Here is a 15,060-nt window from a genome sequence, read left to right as displayed (position 1 = left end):
GGATAAAGCGTGTTGCTGCTCTGTGCGGATCCCTCCGCCCCTCCCTCCATCCCTCCGCGGATCACGGAAGGACATCCCACACTCACAAGCCGATACAACTGTTATAAAACTAGGGAAGTACTTGTTTATTTGTCACCTTTGGTTCCAACTTCAGAACAGAAACCAATTAAATAACTAACGAAAGCCGCACGTGTTGATGGAGAAAACGTTTAGGGAAACCGAACAGAAAGGCAAACATTTGTTACGCCATGAAAAGTTGCGTACTATTTTGTAGCATGCTAAGGAGCCCAACAGTAATGGGTTAGGGCAGAAAAAATGTTTCCGTGTCAATTTAAGATTGCAATTTTGGAATAAACTGAAATTTAACGTGGACCGCAAGGTGAGAAGTAATCCCGCTACTTTCACTTGTTTTCCAAGAACCCTTTGTTGCTATAGAGATGAGGAAGTGCCCTTAGTTACTGAGCTAGGTAGGGCTCGGTAATGTCCGTAACCTGTAACTGAGAGGCTGTAAATACGTGAACACAGCTCTCCAACATGCAGTTCATGGACCGAACTTTACCACGAGGTATAGTATTGTTTCGTAGAGGTACTATTTGATTCACAACACACTTTGTTGTTTATCAAGAGGCTGTTGCATCTCCGTTGCATCAGTGGTCCATGCTCGGTACGATTGGCTGCTCAAACTCAGACTGCCGCTCTGTCATTGGCTGGAATTGGCCGCATGCGAAATATGATTGGTTAGTGACAGGCGAGGCGAGGCGTCACTGTGTTTTTTTCCTCAGTGCAGAGTGTGCACATGTTACATGTAAACAAACCGGGTGTGGAGAGCTGCGAGACGCTTTTAGTTGAAATGTTACAGTTGTACAAGCCCCTTTTCATTTAGTAAGAACGGAATGGCTTATGGTGAAGTTTTTGTGTCAAAAAGCCTCATCATATCAGCCCAGAAAACAGTTAAAACGATTATTACCTTAATTATTAATCTACTGTATGTGGTCACAGCAGGGGGAAACCTTTGCTATTACTCTATCATAATAATGAATTTTACTTTAACTATATTGACATGTTTATCCAGTTGCTGTTAGCTGTCTTGCTCATAACTTCATCAGGGTTTTGCTGGAGGAAATGACAGGAAGTCACCAAAATTAGGGGGAAAATCATTCACCAAAAGTTGTGGGCTGTTTTCCAAAAATACTTTGTGAGTTCTTTTTGTGGCTAAGTTTATGAGAGACACTTGGTTGAAGAAAATAAAGTTTCTAGCAATGACTATCAATAGTAATAATGTTCAGAATAAAGCTTTGTTTTTCTCCTTTCATCGCATCTCAAAGCCGAGCGAATGTGCCGTTCTCCTGTTGCTATAGCAATAGCGGACACTGCCCCCTATTTTAGACTTGTTTTCTGGTTGCTGTTGCCATGGGATTTGCATCTATCTCTCTCTTCTCCTTACCTACTGTTTTCTTTTCAGCTCACCACTGTAACGTCACCCCTTCCAGTCCAACCAGTCCTGCGTCTCATTTGCTGAGTTGCATCTCTGTGACATTACTATTTTGCCAAAACCAACAGATTCATTTACAGTTCTGCTGGATTTTCATATTGATTGACAAGTAATAGATCTGTCCACCAAGAAGCATGTTTTTGCATTCATTGTAAGTCTCTTGAACTTGAACTGTTACACATTATGAAGTTATCCTGACAGAGGAGCTGTTTGCGCACACAGTGAAACGTGTTTTTCTATTTTTTTTGTACAGTCAGATGCCAAAAACTCTTCATCTGTAGATTTTGTTGAATTTGCGTATATCCCAGCACTGTCCACCTGTTTCATCCGAAGCATTTAAAGGGGCCGCCCTGTTATTCAGCTATTCAGCAAAATGCCCACTATGTTTTTGCTACGATGGGAGAGGCGCTTTGAGAGGTTTGTAGCAAGGCAGCCTGATGCAATCTAGACAAATGTGGTCGTAATGAAGACCAGATTGAGATAGTAGTAGCTGGTAAAGTTGGCAGGTCTCGCAGGAAATCGCTGACTGCTCTCTCTGTCTGCATTAATTGGCCCACTGAGGGCTTCCTGTTTGTGTGTCATGAGAGAAATCTAAGCTGCTGTTCATGACAGTAATGCTGCCTTTCTCTGTTGTCTCCACCATTAAGTACAATATTCTCTGTCATTATTTAGGAAGAGATGTGTTGATTAGACAGAAGAACACCTTTAAGGCTGCTGCTGGCATTAGATAATCCAGTGGGCTCACCGTCTCAGAGCAACAACTGAATTACACATGTTTTCTGAGTTGTTAAAACATCAGTTTGGACAGTGTAAACAATGATGGATAAAACTGGATGTGTGATATAAATATATATACATAAATATAGGAAAACAAAGCCATCTATCAACTGATACCCAGATTCATTGAATATTGTGCATGAGCTGAGAAGTCAGAAAAGTCAATGCTGCATGCTATGTGCATGTATGGCACATTAGTAAGGGTTACACCATCATTTCATCATCATCTCTCTCAGAATTTATTGTCCTCAACTTATGCCCCTCTTTGAGCACACGAAGAAAACATGAAGTTCAGTTACCACTTGTGAATGGAAGCCCCTCGGAGGGGATTTGTGGATGTTTCTGCTTGTGTTCAGCCTTCTGGTTGCTTACATGTTTGTCTGTTTGGCATGAAAACAAGTAGTCAAGTTTCAAAAAGGTAACAAGCGTGATATCGTTTTCATTCACAAATGTTTAAACTAGACTAATTTGCATACAGCCGTAACAGATTGGAACCAGTCAGTCTCGGGGTTATGTTTATTTCCCATTCCCCAAGGACTCTGTGGTAAATTAGAGGTGTTTGAGGGAGGGGACTGCAGCACCTCTTTTTTCCTCCTTTGGGATCTCAAAGCTTTTAGTAGATTTTCTCCAATTCATTAAGGTATCCTGAATGAAGCATGCATGGCAAACACAGCCCAAAACACATCAATCTGCCATGATAAAGCAAACTTCATTGATAGATGACCTAAATATCAGCAGGTTGATTGATTGTCACATACGGTGTCATCCGAAAAGTCTTGTTGGAAGAAGTTTACGGGAAATTACAGATGAGGGGAAGGGAAGCAGAAACGGAATATCTAAGATTACAGATAACAGACGTAATGTTTGTGCATCACTTGTGGTCTTGAGAATTCTGACATTTTTAGCAAACAGGTCCCAGGTGGTTGCACTGTGTTATTTACAGCACTCAGGCTGTGGGATGCTGCTCTACAGGACCATTAAAGCCCCAGAGGCTCGGCGTCTATCACCTCAGCTTCACTCGGTCGATATGCATTCAGCCTATATGCCTCCTGCCAGCCCGGTCTCATGGCAAATGATGACATAGGCACAGAACAAAAAGACTTTCATTCATCCAGATGGTGATGATGGCTTATTTTGTCCTGTGTGACACCTTCCACAACATTCAAAGTGATGTAGCATATCACAAGGTTTTGCTAACCCTAACCTACTAGTTTTAATCCCTAAATCCTTCAGTTTGGTGTAAATTGCCGACCGTAACAAAGCAGCGGGTGAAAGTGAAAGTAGAAAGACACTGAGAGTCGAAATGAAGTAAAACATGAAGGACACTGGGTGTACTTTGAGAATCTAAATGTTGATTTAGAGCTATTTTTCTCAGTACATGTTGTTGAATTTAAGATTTATTTAAGATCTTTTTAATTTCTTAGCAAGGCTGCTTTTATGAATTGGGATTACATAAATACAATTCTTTTTTATGCCTTTAATGGATTGGACAGTTGGAGAGAGACAGGAAGCAGTGGGCAGAGAAAGGGGGAAGACATGTAGCAAAGGGCCGCCCGGTGTGGGACTTGAACCGGGGCCAGCTGCAGCGAAGACTGTAGCGTCTGTACATGGGGTGGCTGCTTAACCCACTATGCCACCAACCACCCCACATAAATACAATTCTAATGAATTTGACTGAATTGGATGAAATTGAATTAGAATTGGACTGAATTTGACAGTATTTAACTAGATTGGACTTAAACTTGTTTGCTTTCTTTGTCGATGCCCCAAGAAGACTTTTTTTGTGAACTGGTGCTTTATAAATAAAGTTAATTAAATTATTTTATGATTATTTGCTTTATTGTCCAGTAGGAGGCATCATGATGCACCTGAATTAAATGATAATGATATTGTGAGGATAATACACCAACGATAACATCTAACTATACAACACAGAGCAAAAGTCTGAAGCCCCTTTCTTTATATTTTACTTTCTTGTAATCTCCAGGATTTCTGAAGTCTTTCAAAGTTTTTCTTTGGACATTGGCTCTTTTTAAAATAAATAACATAAAATATGGCTCATGGCACTTTGTGTCACAAAGACACATAATTTGTTTTCATTTAGTTAGTTGCATCTACAAAAAATTACAACTGGACAAGTGGAAGACAAAAGAAGAAGTGTCAGGCCTAAAGAACTATCTACAGCAGATGAACATGATCTGAAAGTGATGTCCTTAAGAAAGAGGAAAAAATCCAGCAAAGACCTGACACAGGAGCTGAGAGATGCATCTGGGCCTTCAGCTGATCCATCTGCTGTTGGCCCAAGCCTCATCAGAAATGGGCTCCATGGAAGGGTGGCTGTCAAGAAGCCGTTCTTAAGGAAGGGAAACAGGGAGAAAAGGCTGAGCTGTGCCAAATGACACAAGAAGTGGACTGAAAATCAGTGGCAGCAGGTCTGATGGAGGGATGAATCCTCCCCAGAGAAAAGAGCTTTGGGATGCCTTTCAGGAAGCCTGGAGAACTATTCCTGAAGACTCCTTAAAGAAATGACAGAAAGCTTGTTAAAGAGGGTTCAGGCTGTGTTGGAGAATAAAGGAGCTCAGAGCAGATATTCACTTTAAAGCTGATTAGAATTGCTTAAACTGCCTTATTTATATTTGCATTTATGCTTGCTCATGTTTCAGTAAATCTGCACCCTTTTGCACAGTCTTGGATATAAATAAGTTTCCTATCAGTCTTTATGACAGATGTTAGAGCTGATGGAGTGCTTGGCCACACCTACCTACATTTGTAGTTTTCTTTGTTGATTTGCCTGTGAAGAGAAATATAAATAAAATTAAAGCTGAAATTGATTGATTAGTTTCTGGTAGTTCGTGCACAGAAAGAGGTGTTAAAGTAAGATATAATGTAGTATTTTAACTATTTGGAAAGGAAAGAAAACACGAAAACAAAGATCCATGTGTCTGACATAGTTAAGTGTAATAACTTTTAAAAAACAGAATAATATCTCATAGTATGGCACTTCTCTTGGCCCTATTAGGTCAGCGCTGGCACGATTTCCCTCTGGATATTTTTCACACACTGTTGTGGTTGCCATGAAATCCAAAAGCATTGTAATTTCGTGAATTTGTACACTGTGTGCCTTGTTTTAAATTAATGGCTGTCACTTTACGTTTCCTTCAAAGAAAGTGAGGACGATGGTTCAAAGTGGTAAACAGTGGGAGAGGAGGTTTCGCTGCCGCTTCAGATGCATTTAGGGAAAGATGCTTTCATCTGCGTGTTTGTGTGGAGGGGGGAGCATGTTTCGGGGATGGGCAAGAGATCTTTCCCTTTAATCTCCCAAATTAATCTGAACTCACATGTGGATATGAAAACTTATGAATCACAAACGCCTGCTCCAAAGTGCTGAGAAGGATGTGGGAGTGGAGGTTTTGACAGGCTATGCGTTAAACTTGAGCTGGGAGATGTCTCCATTTCATCAGAATTCTTGAGGTTGTTTTCAGACGAGGATAATATCTCCCATTAACAAACTGACTAACTTGTGTGAGATCATCACTAATTCACAGCCTAACTGTCTTATTCCAGATGAAGGCCCGGGGAAAAGGCCAGCCTGGGTGTGTGAAAGTGAGGGGAGATCGCCCTTCGCTCATTAATATTTCATCAACCATAAGGCTAGGTGTCACTCATGCTCGTCACCATGGTAATGAGCTTACACTACCCCCCATTGAAGATGTGTTTATTATGCAGCTGGGTGCACCAGAGACTCAGAGATACCGAATGGCACAATGTGTGAAAATCTTTCCCAAGGTCACAGAAACTCAAAGACAGCGAGACGGGTGCTTTACTTGTTCCGAACCGACGCAGGATTTATGTTCAATTTACTCATAAACGTGTTTTACTTCAGCTGCTGAATCTAATTGCTTTCTGTCAGGAGCAAGGCGTGTTTCCTTGATAATCTACATAACTCCTAAATATTCCACTGATCACAGCAGGTGATTTAATCAAGCAGCCAAGTCCTACATCGTAATGAAGCTGCACGCGCCTCTTCATTAATGTCGTTTGAAGCACGAGACACTTTGTGAAGAGATAAGAACTTTTTCATGGGAAACGTATGTGGTTTCAAATTTCTCCGTGTTGAATCATGCATGTAATTTCATGTTTTTTTATTTCACTGTGGCCCATCCAGTGCATACGAGCCATGTAATTAATGACGATGCCCCAGAAATACAAAAAAAGGTGGTTGGATTTCAGTACCTCAGCCCCAACTTCTATGATAATACAAGTTAAAGAGCCAATTAAGCTACCTGACGTTTTTATGTAAATAGACTCGTTGTTCTCTTTAAAAGAGAGCACCTTTGTGAAAGCTTGCATCTCATTAGAGCTAGTGAGATTATTCAAAGAAAGGTGGTAATTAATGACTTGTTTTGTTAGAAGTATTAATTAAGGAAGCTGTAATCGAGCGGGTTCAGTTTAACCAATTTGTCGACATCAAACTTGTTCATCAGAGACAAAACAAACCAACACGTGAATTTTTTATTCTTATTTAATAAATGTACATAGTGGTTTTAGGATATCATTACAGCCCTATAATTACTGATATTTATTCAAATGCTTGTAAGAAGATTTTGTTTAACATATTTATGTCAAGTACAAACACGTTATTGTTGTTATTTACCTGAAGGAAAAGCTCCTGGAACAGCACTGATGCTTGATGTTAATAATAATATAGTAAAAATCTGGCAGTATTAGAAGTATTTGGCACCAAACAATGTTTAACTTAACATAGAATATACATCATGCTTCTAAAATCTTTTAGAATAGTTCTTTGTATTATTGTTGTTGCTGTTTTTAAATATGAACAGATTCTTTAGTCTGAAATATAATAGTAAATAGTAAAACCAGAGCCGTATCAAAAAGTTTAGCATCATAACACCGTGTGCATAGATCAGCTTCAGAAGTGTCACAAAGTAAGAAAACATGTTCCTCCTGAAATCTTTGAAATCATACTCTAAACAATTAATAATACATTTTTTGGCAATATAATATGATTGGTGTCGTTCATTCATAAATCTACCGACGGGCTAAAACAGTCTTTTCTCTTAAAACTCATACCAGATCAATAAATACAACCTATAAATTCAATAAAATGCACAGAGTAAGCCCTCATTCACCTGAAGGTGTCAGGCTTCTCATCAGATATCTCATTTCTTCTGACGTCCGTCCCTTAAACACCAACTCCAGCAGGGAGCAGCTCGGGTCGCCCCGCAGGTGTCCCCTCCAAATCTGACACCTGGGAGGTCTATCAGCTCATGAACTGCGTGTATCCCTCTGCGCCCGTTACTATGACATCCATCCAGATCCTCATGGCCTCCGGGGACGGCGCCACCATGTAGTAAAGGCGGTCGTGAGTTTTCACACAGAAGGTCAACGAAGGATTGGGGCTCTGGAGAATTACAGGAAAAGAGAGAGAGGTTTTATTTCAGCTGTACCTGTTGCACCTTTTTTTTTCCAAATCTGAGAACTAACTGTAACGGCTTTGAAATAACCGGCTCCAGTAGTAAAATGCACTTTAACAAGTTAAGGAAAACAATGGATTGAATTAAGCAAATTATTTTGACAATATTTTCAGGGAACTTAGAATAAAATGGGAATTAAATGTAGTTTCTTAATTAAAAGCAACCTGAACAAAGAGCATTTTGGAGTTAATTTAGTCTCATCCAGTCAGCTGGTAAATTTATGAATTATAATTATCTGTGTATTAAATATTTAACCAATATCTAAAATGGTGAATGACATTGTGAACTGTAATTAATGGCAAAGAAGAGCTTACCTTGGCGGCGCTGCGTAGGTGATCGTAATAAACCTCCTCAATTGCTTGAAAGTAAATGAGCCCTTTCAGCTTGGTCTCGTGCTTGTCTGAGAGGAGAAAAAGAAAATAAATATATTAAGATACATTACATTACATCTTGTAGAACTGATGCAAGACCTCAGCCAGCCCGAGCACCAGACAGGGGAATCAGTCAGTGATGAGGGGATACATAACAGCATTAATAGTAAAAGAGTTTTATTTTACCTGTAGAATACGGTTCGTATTTTGTTGCAAAACACAAATCATAGTAAACATTTGGCCTGTTTGGCCTGAAATGAGAATTATTTCAACAGTTTGTAGCAGCAAAATAAATCGTATGAGCTCAAAATTGGTGAGAAAAAGGGAACGTGGGATCGGATGAAGCGACATCTCTGTGACTTGTTCAAGCTAAAACTGACACATGAAGACATTGTTTTTTCCCCAGAAGTTTGTCCTAAAAAACAACCTTAAACCACCATCATCTGAAATAAGGTTTTTTGTAATCCTTAGTTTATCTCGTGTGCTCCTTCTCTTGTCATGTTGGAGATTTTCCATCATTTTATGATCAAGTCATGTGACGTTTTTACAACTTTTTTTTGTGTGAATAGCATTTGTATTTGAATGTATGAGGACCGCTTCCTTTGTCTTCAGTAGAAAAAGTGAGAAACACTCCCAACTTTAATTTTTTAGATGGAGACAATACACGACAAACGTATGAAGTCTTTCCCAGCAACATAAATCTATGAATAGGTATGAGTTGAACTGTATAAGAGTAAAAGTTAATTAAAAGTGCAGGTCTATTTCAAGCAGTGCCTGAAGTCTTTACCATCCTATTAATCTGACTTGTTTTCCTCAGCTGTACGTTCTGGATCGTCTGCATTTTTTCTTCTTTTGTAGCCTTTTGGCTGCTGGCGAGGTTCAGAATTTTTGTAAATCTTAAAAAGAAAACCCCACTTTTGAATATCACATTTGATCTTCCTGTTGAAAAATGAGCTTAAAGCAGGTCGGACCTTCCCGTCCACCCGCAGGATGTCACTTCCCGCTGAAGAGTTTGGTAGTTATAGTTCAGTGAAACCTGAGGGGGAACTCATTGGACGCCGCTGCTGAGCTGATGGGTTTTGGTAGTTTGGGGCTAAACTACAGGCATTTAAGAGACGAGAGGAACGTCTCAAATTTCTTCAAATAAAATCGTCTCCATCTGAACTTTGTTCAAATAAAAACTGGTCTTTCTCTTCTGGTCTCCTGCGTGCAGAGCGAGCAGCGCCCAGCGGAGAAACAAACATCCACCAACAATTAACAGCAATCTTTTGAAATGTGTCCCACACTTTTTCTTGCCCCCCCCCTTTCCATAAGTCAAATCTGCTTAGTAATGAGATAAATGTTTTTGAAATGTGAGTTTCGTTTTATTAGTCACGAACAAGCCAGGAGCTAGCCTCCTCCCTGAGAAAAACACATCCACAGAAAGTATTGCATCTTATTTCATCACCATCATCACCATCATCTTCGTCAGGAGTGAGGGGGTGAAAAGGCTAGGCGAGTGAGTGGAAAGAGGAGCAAAAGGAACCGGGGTGTCAGGAATGAAAATATATACTCGGATTCTATTTTGAACTTGATTGTAAAATAATGTTTCAAAACAAGCTTGTTGGAAAAAAACTGTTAAATTCTGATAAACTGGAATAAAAAAAACTACAACGACTTAAATTTAACACATAGGAACTGAGAAAAAAATGCATAGTTCAATTAGCCCTGAAATGGATAACGAGTGATTGGGAGTGATATTAGATTGAGAAGAAGGAACAGATCCACAGTGGACACTAAATCAGGTGCAGGCCTGAAGTCTAATAGAGAACTTTTCTACAGAAAGTTCACCGGTTGAATCCCTTTAATCTGAAAAGCCTCTCTGTAAATGAAGCCAAAGCATTAAGCAGAATGGGACGCTTTATTAGGGAATCCAAAGCAGGTAATTTGAAGTAATTTAATTAGTCTTTTACAATGTGGAGACTTGTTGATGCAGAAGGCAGTGTTCAGTGGAACCTTTAGGCCTTAAAGGCACGAGAGAGGGCAGAGAACATTTTTTAACCACAGTCCTGTCAACACTTTTACATCAAAGACCAAAAAGCAACATGTATTTATTCCACCACAGGCTCGGTTTTTAATTGTTTCCTCCGAGGAACGTTTTCAGAGTCGGAGCGTGTGCTGCCAAAACGTCCCAAAGCCGCAGACACGACAGTCACCCGTTCATCCAAAACCCAGCAGTGTAAAAACAAAGGCAGCAAACATCATTAATTCAGAGTGAATGCATCACAGGAGCCGGGATGAGAACTGGGGGTACAGTCCGTGATCTGCAGTCTGCTTTGTGTTGCATTAAGGTTTACGGGGCTCAGCCATCCGGTTAACTGTCCACCGAGGCAGCTGGCAGCAGTAACAGACACTTACAAATTCCTCCAGAACGATCCGTTTAAAGGGCTCGACTCCAGCTCAGGGCGTCATTTCTATGGAATTATCCCATCATGTATAACATGAGTATAATGTAGCATTAAATTTGTACCTTTTTTTCCGGACTTGAATGTCATTCATTTGCTTAAATATCTGTGTAAAGACCACAGTGTTCTGTGCGTTCTCTGCATGCCGCACAGTTTTCTGAGCATTTTCTATGTGAAAAAGATGTTGATGTAAAAAGCCATTAACTTCCATTGTACTGGGTTTACTTATAACCCGTTATTTTCCGATTTCTGTCCTCATAATTGCTCCCACCTGTTTCTCGTAGTCCAATCAGATCCTGAATTATTATAGTTTTGTCTCTCCCTCTTTCCACATGCTTCTGGATTATTTCATTTGTTTTTCATTTATTTACCTTTCCCAACACTGTGACATCATTGTTTTGGCTGGAAATACCTGGAGCTACTTGTATCATAACGTAATGTCAGTAAAAAGAGACCTGTGCTATGTGGGACATCTGGAAATGCTCGATAAAGATCAGTCTGGTGGAAGATTTTCCAGTGTTTGACCAGCTGTTGCAGATTATCGATTAATTGCAAACAAACTCCAGAGTTTTCTGGTGTGTGCACCCACTCACCATTGTCAGAAGCCACTGACCTGATTTCGATTCACCAATTTACCTTATAAAGGGAGCTCACTTTGACTGTAGCTAATGAGTGCACCAAAAAGGAGGTGGCAGTGATAAAAAGCTAACAGCTAACCTAAAAATGTCAAAATGTCCTCTTTTTTTTTCATCCCAAAACACCTTCACAGCAACATGCGCATGTGACTCAGGACAGACTAGCTCTGGATGGCACAAGCTCATGAGCTCTTCTGTTTCTGTTTTTTTTTGTTTTTTGAATGTACTTCGGCTTCTTTCTGCATTGCTGAGCGACCACTTGTTGCACAGATTGCTGGTCCTGGGTGTATTGAATGTGCCGACCCAGCAGGGTTCTTTTTCTCAGTTTGGTGTATAAGAGCCCTTCAAAGTAATTAACGAATGTTAAATATTTGTTGTTCTTTCCGCCCTTTATATTTGCAGCAACTTTAGTTTGTCTTTGTCTCACCGTTCTGCAGCCGTGTTCTGAATTAGAGTCCTGCATCTGAGAGGGATTTTTTTTATTTATTCTATGTAAGTAAGCAAGCTTGCACACATTGAGTGACATGTGAGTGTGTGTGTTTGTGTGTGTGTATGTCTGGTTGCTGGTGTGTGTAATGAGTGTGGTCGTTGGGGGAGGATGGGGAAGGGGAAAGTTGGACTGTTATCTGTGTGTGTGTTTGTGTTTGAATGTGTGATGAGATTGAGAGAGTATGTGCTGTTGATCCCTACTGTGCACTTCATGATTTTGGCACCCTTGTTTCCTGTTTTTCTTTCTCTTTTTTTTCTTTTTTGCCAGTGTATTTTGTCTATTTTAAAAATATTATGGTCTGCATATTACTTTTATCTGTCATATTTTACTATCTTAATCTGTTCTTACCTTACGTGCCCAGGGACGACAAGTGGAAATTAGCAAATGTTGCAACAACCTGGCACAAGGCATCTCTTCTCTCAAGATGAATGCTTTTGTGCATTGTCCCCGTTTTAAATAAATAAATAAAATAAAATAATAAAAATGTACTGATAGTGTACAGAATTGTCATTATGCTTATGACAAATTAGACTATTTTAAGGCGTGATCATGTGATTAGCCTCAGGCGAGCCCCTGCTGTCAGAGTTTACAATGACATGCCACTTTAAAGTGATGTATTCTGGTTTGTTGTCCAATTTTAGAGGCAGATGTAATGTATCTTTATTTGTGCTCCTATTACAACAGCTGGTGTTTTACAAAGGACCAGGACTAAAGGATGGAAACTTTGATCTGGACAATGTAAAGAGACGTTCGTTACTCATGGAGACTTTACTGCAGATACTTGTGTTATTTTATGTGTGTTGTGGGTTTATATGCTTATAAATTGTGAATACGTGTGACTTGTTCAAAGATCTCTTGCATGAATAAGCTGCAGTGAACTGACATGTATGTGAACCAGTGAATAACAGATACATATGTACAAATACGTCATCATTCCTCACCTGCGTAATAACAGAAGTTCCTCTTAAGACGGTCAAAAACGAACCAGCGTTTTTTCCACGATTTGATTTTCCCGCCCATCTTTATCAGGTGGCCTTTGCACATTTTCTCTGTGATGATGACGAAGGGGCAGGTGTCTATGCAGTGGCCGGATGACTCCACATGGGCACGCAGGTCAAACTCCTCCTTCCGGTTTGGCAGGTAGCGCGTCATTGGACGAGCCTGTGTAAGAAACATCTCACATTGCCTTACTGCTGCTAACTGTCAGGAATGCATTTCTCCATTAAAATGGCAAAGTATTTGAATATTTTCCTCCTTTTACGAATGCACTTCCTAACAGGCTTAATTATCAAATAATGGCGCAATAGACTATCAAAGACGTGCATAATGGGTTAAATGGTGAATCTAAAATGGCTTTAGGTTTAAGCCTGAATTGATCTCTTCCAGGCGAGCTGTCAAGGAAGCATCTGGTGTCATCACAGCCCTGAACAGGATAAAAACAGCATGGAAGAACTTCTTTCACTCAAGCCAAATCAAGGGAGTGTGTGTCTTAAAACTGTGAGTCCTGGGCAGTGGTGTGGACAGCTACAGTTTGACTCACCTGACATCTATTATTAGGATAAGCCTGCTCATTTTCTCCTCTTCCACTATCTCCATGTGACAGTTTTTGAAATTTCCTTTGTTACAGGAAACAACAATCTCCTAATTCTAACAAATCAATGTACATTTCCCCATCCCAGTGCAATAAAAGTCTATTTTATCCTTTTTTTTAGGTGAGGTTGTATGAAGTAGAGCTGTGATGCAACAGTGATGTGTTGTAAAAACCCAGCGTATGCAGTATTTCCTGGAAATGTTCTAAAATAGTTTTTAGATTAATTTAGTTTTAGTTGGGAACAATTTGCTTTTCTCTTGTCCCTGTTCTGTTGTCTGTTGGCTTGGCTTTTCCAAACCGAGAGCGCTCTGACCGCTGTCTGCTTCAGGGAAAACACTGGCTACTTGTAAGTATCTCACACAAGTCTGTGTCAATAAAAAATAAGAACAAAAACAACAAAATATATAAATCTTTGAGGCAGTGCAGGTTCGACCTCCTCCAACACTGACACAGGGCTGTGGAGACATTGCAAAACAAGGGAGGCTAATCACCTTATTCAGCTCATAACGCACATGTAAAACTCTCCGTTTACCATCAAAGCGCTTTTTGGAGGAAGCTTTTCTTTCACAATCAAGGTTGTATGCTAATATGAATTAAACCTGTCTGCTGTCTCACAGCTGCCACCTGGGAAATGCACTATTAGCGTCCCTTATTAATGCTTTGGGCTGACGCCATGCAGGTAGTTGATTCTTCACTCGGCTAAAGAGCCAGGTGTTAATTATCTGTGGATTTGTCACTACAGATTACACAGATTGCAGCATCTTAAAGACTTACTTAACAAGCGAGTCTCACATACCAACAACAGGCGACCTGGATGCATTTCTTATAGATGTTCATAATGACAGATGCTGATAGTTCTGATGGGCCAGGATTAAAACTTCTTGTGAATTATATGCACATTTATCTTTTTGTACCCTGCCCCCTTTTGTTTTTCCTCTCACTCTGTTCCCCTCCCGCCTTTCTCTCCCTTCTTTGACAATCTTTGATCTTCCTTTGCACCCAGCCTCTCTTTAGTGTCTCACCCCCCCCTTCCCTTCAGTCTCCTCCTGCTGCTCCACTGACCTGAGAGAAGTGCTTCTCTCTCATCTTCACCTCCTCCTCCACCAGCATCCGCCTGTGGGCCGTCTCGTCCTGGAGCCTCTTCTCGGCCTCCTCTCGCCTCCTCCGCTCTTCCTCCAACATCTGCCGTCGAGCCTGCACCTCCCTCTCCTGGGAGCGGAGGGACAGGAGAAAGAGGAACAGATGGGGAGAAGGGAAGAAAAAATAATGGGGAAATGGGAGACAGGGAAATATGTTAATGGCAGGCAAATATTGCAATACAAAGTAAATGACTGTCAGAAGACGCACAGGAGAATTCAAGTCCCAATCCAGGGTTTTGTAAAGTACATTCTTTTAGTCTGTGTACGGAAGAGTGAGCTTTGCTGATGTAAAATGATCCTTTGCGGCTTTGAGACGCTTACTCAAAGGTCTGCTTTGTTTCAACATGAAGAAATAATACAAAGATTAACAAAATATTTGACATATTCACCTTAAACTTCACTGTTCACTCTGATTCCTTTGACCATTTTTCTCTTTTGAACCAGAAAACAGAAGATTTTTGCAATAACTTTCAGGGAATTATACGATGGTATTGTTATTGTTTTACAAAATGTGTTGAAATCTGATTTCATTCTAACTTTAACCGAAAGGTTATTGCACTAAATATCTCTTGATAATTTAATTGCCAAAAACCTGATAATTTTTAATGTTCTAAATAATATTGTGA

At 40.1% G+C, this 15,060-nt stretch overlaps 1 protein-coding gene across 2 annotated transcripts in view; it reads right to left on the bottom strand.

Annotated features, from left to right (window-relative positions):
• Positions 1-6,767: 6,767 nt before the first annotated feature.
• The window catches only part of phldb1a (pleckstrin homology-like domain, family B, member 1a), a 29,649-nt gene continuing 21,356 nt past the window's right edge, over positions 6,768-15,060 (bottom strand). For both annotated transcript variants that reach the window (XM_075487828.1, XM_075487827.1), the window contains 4 exons: positions 14,358-14,504; positions 12,646-12,865; positions 8,079-8,164; positions 6,768-7,691 (listed from right to left, as the gene is read on the bottom strand). In XM_075487828.1, the coding sequence (XP_075343943.1) occupies positions 7,551-7,691; positions 8,079-8,164; positions 12,646-12,865; positions 14,358-14,504 (594 nt within the window). In that variant the 3' untranslated portion in view covers positions 6,768-7,550. The remainder of the gene's footprint in view (positions 7,692-8,078; positions 8,165-12,645; positions 12,866-14,357; positions 14,505-15,060) is intronic.

This window comes from Odontesthes bonariensis, chromosome 16 (assembly GCF_027942865.1).
Source record: "Odontesthes bonariensis isolate fOdoBon6 chromosome 16, fOdoBon6.hap1, whole genome shotgun sequence".
In the NCBI taxonomy this organism is placed as follows: Eukaryota; Metazoa; Chordata; class Actinopteri; order Atheriniformes; family Atherinopsidae; genus Odontesthes; species Odontesthes bonariensis.
The sequence above is the reverse complement of the archived record's forward strand: the minus strand, read 5'-3'. Positions and strand labels throughout refer to the sequence as shown.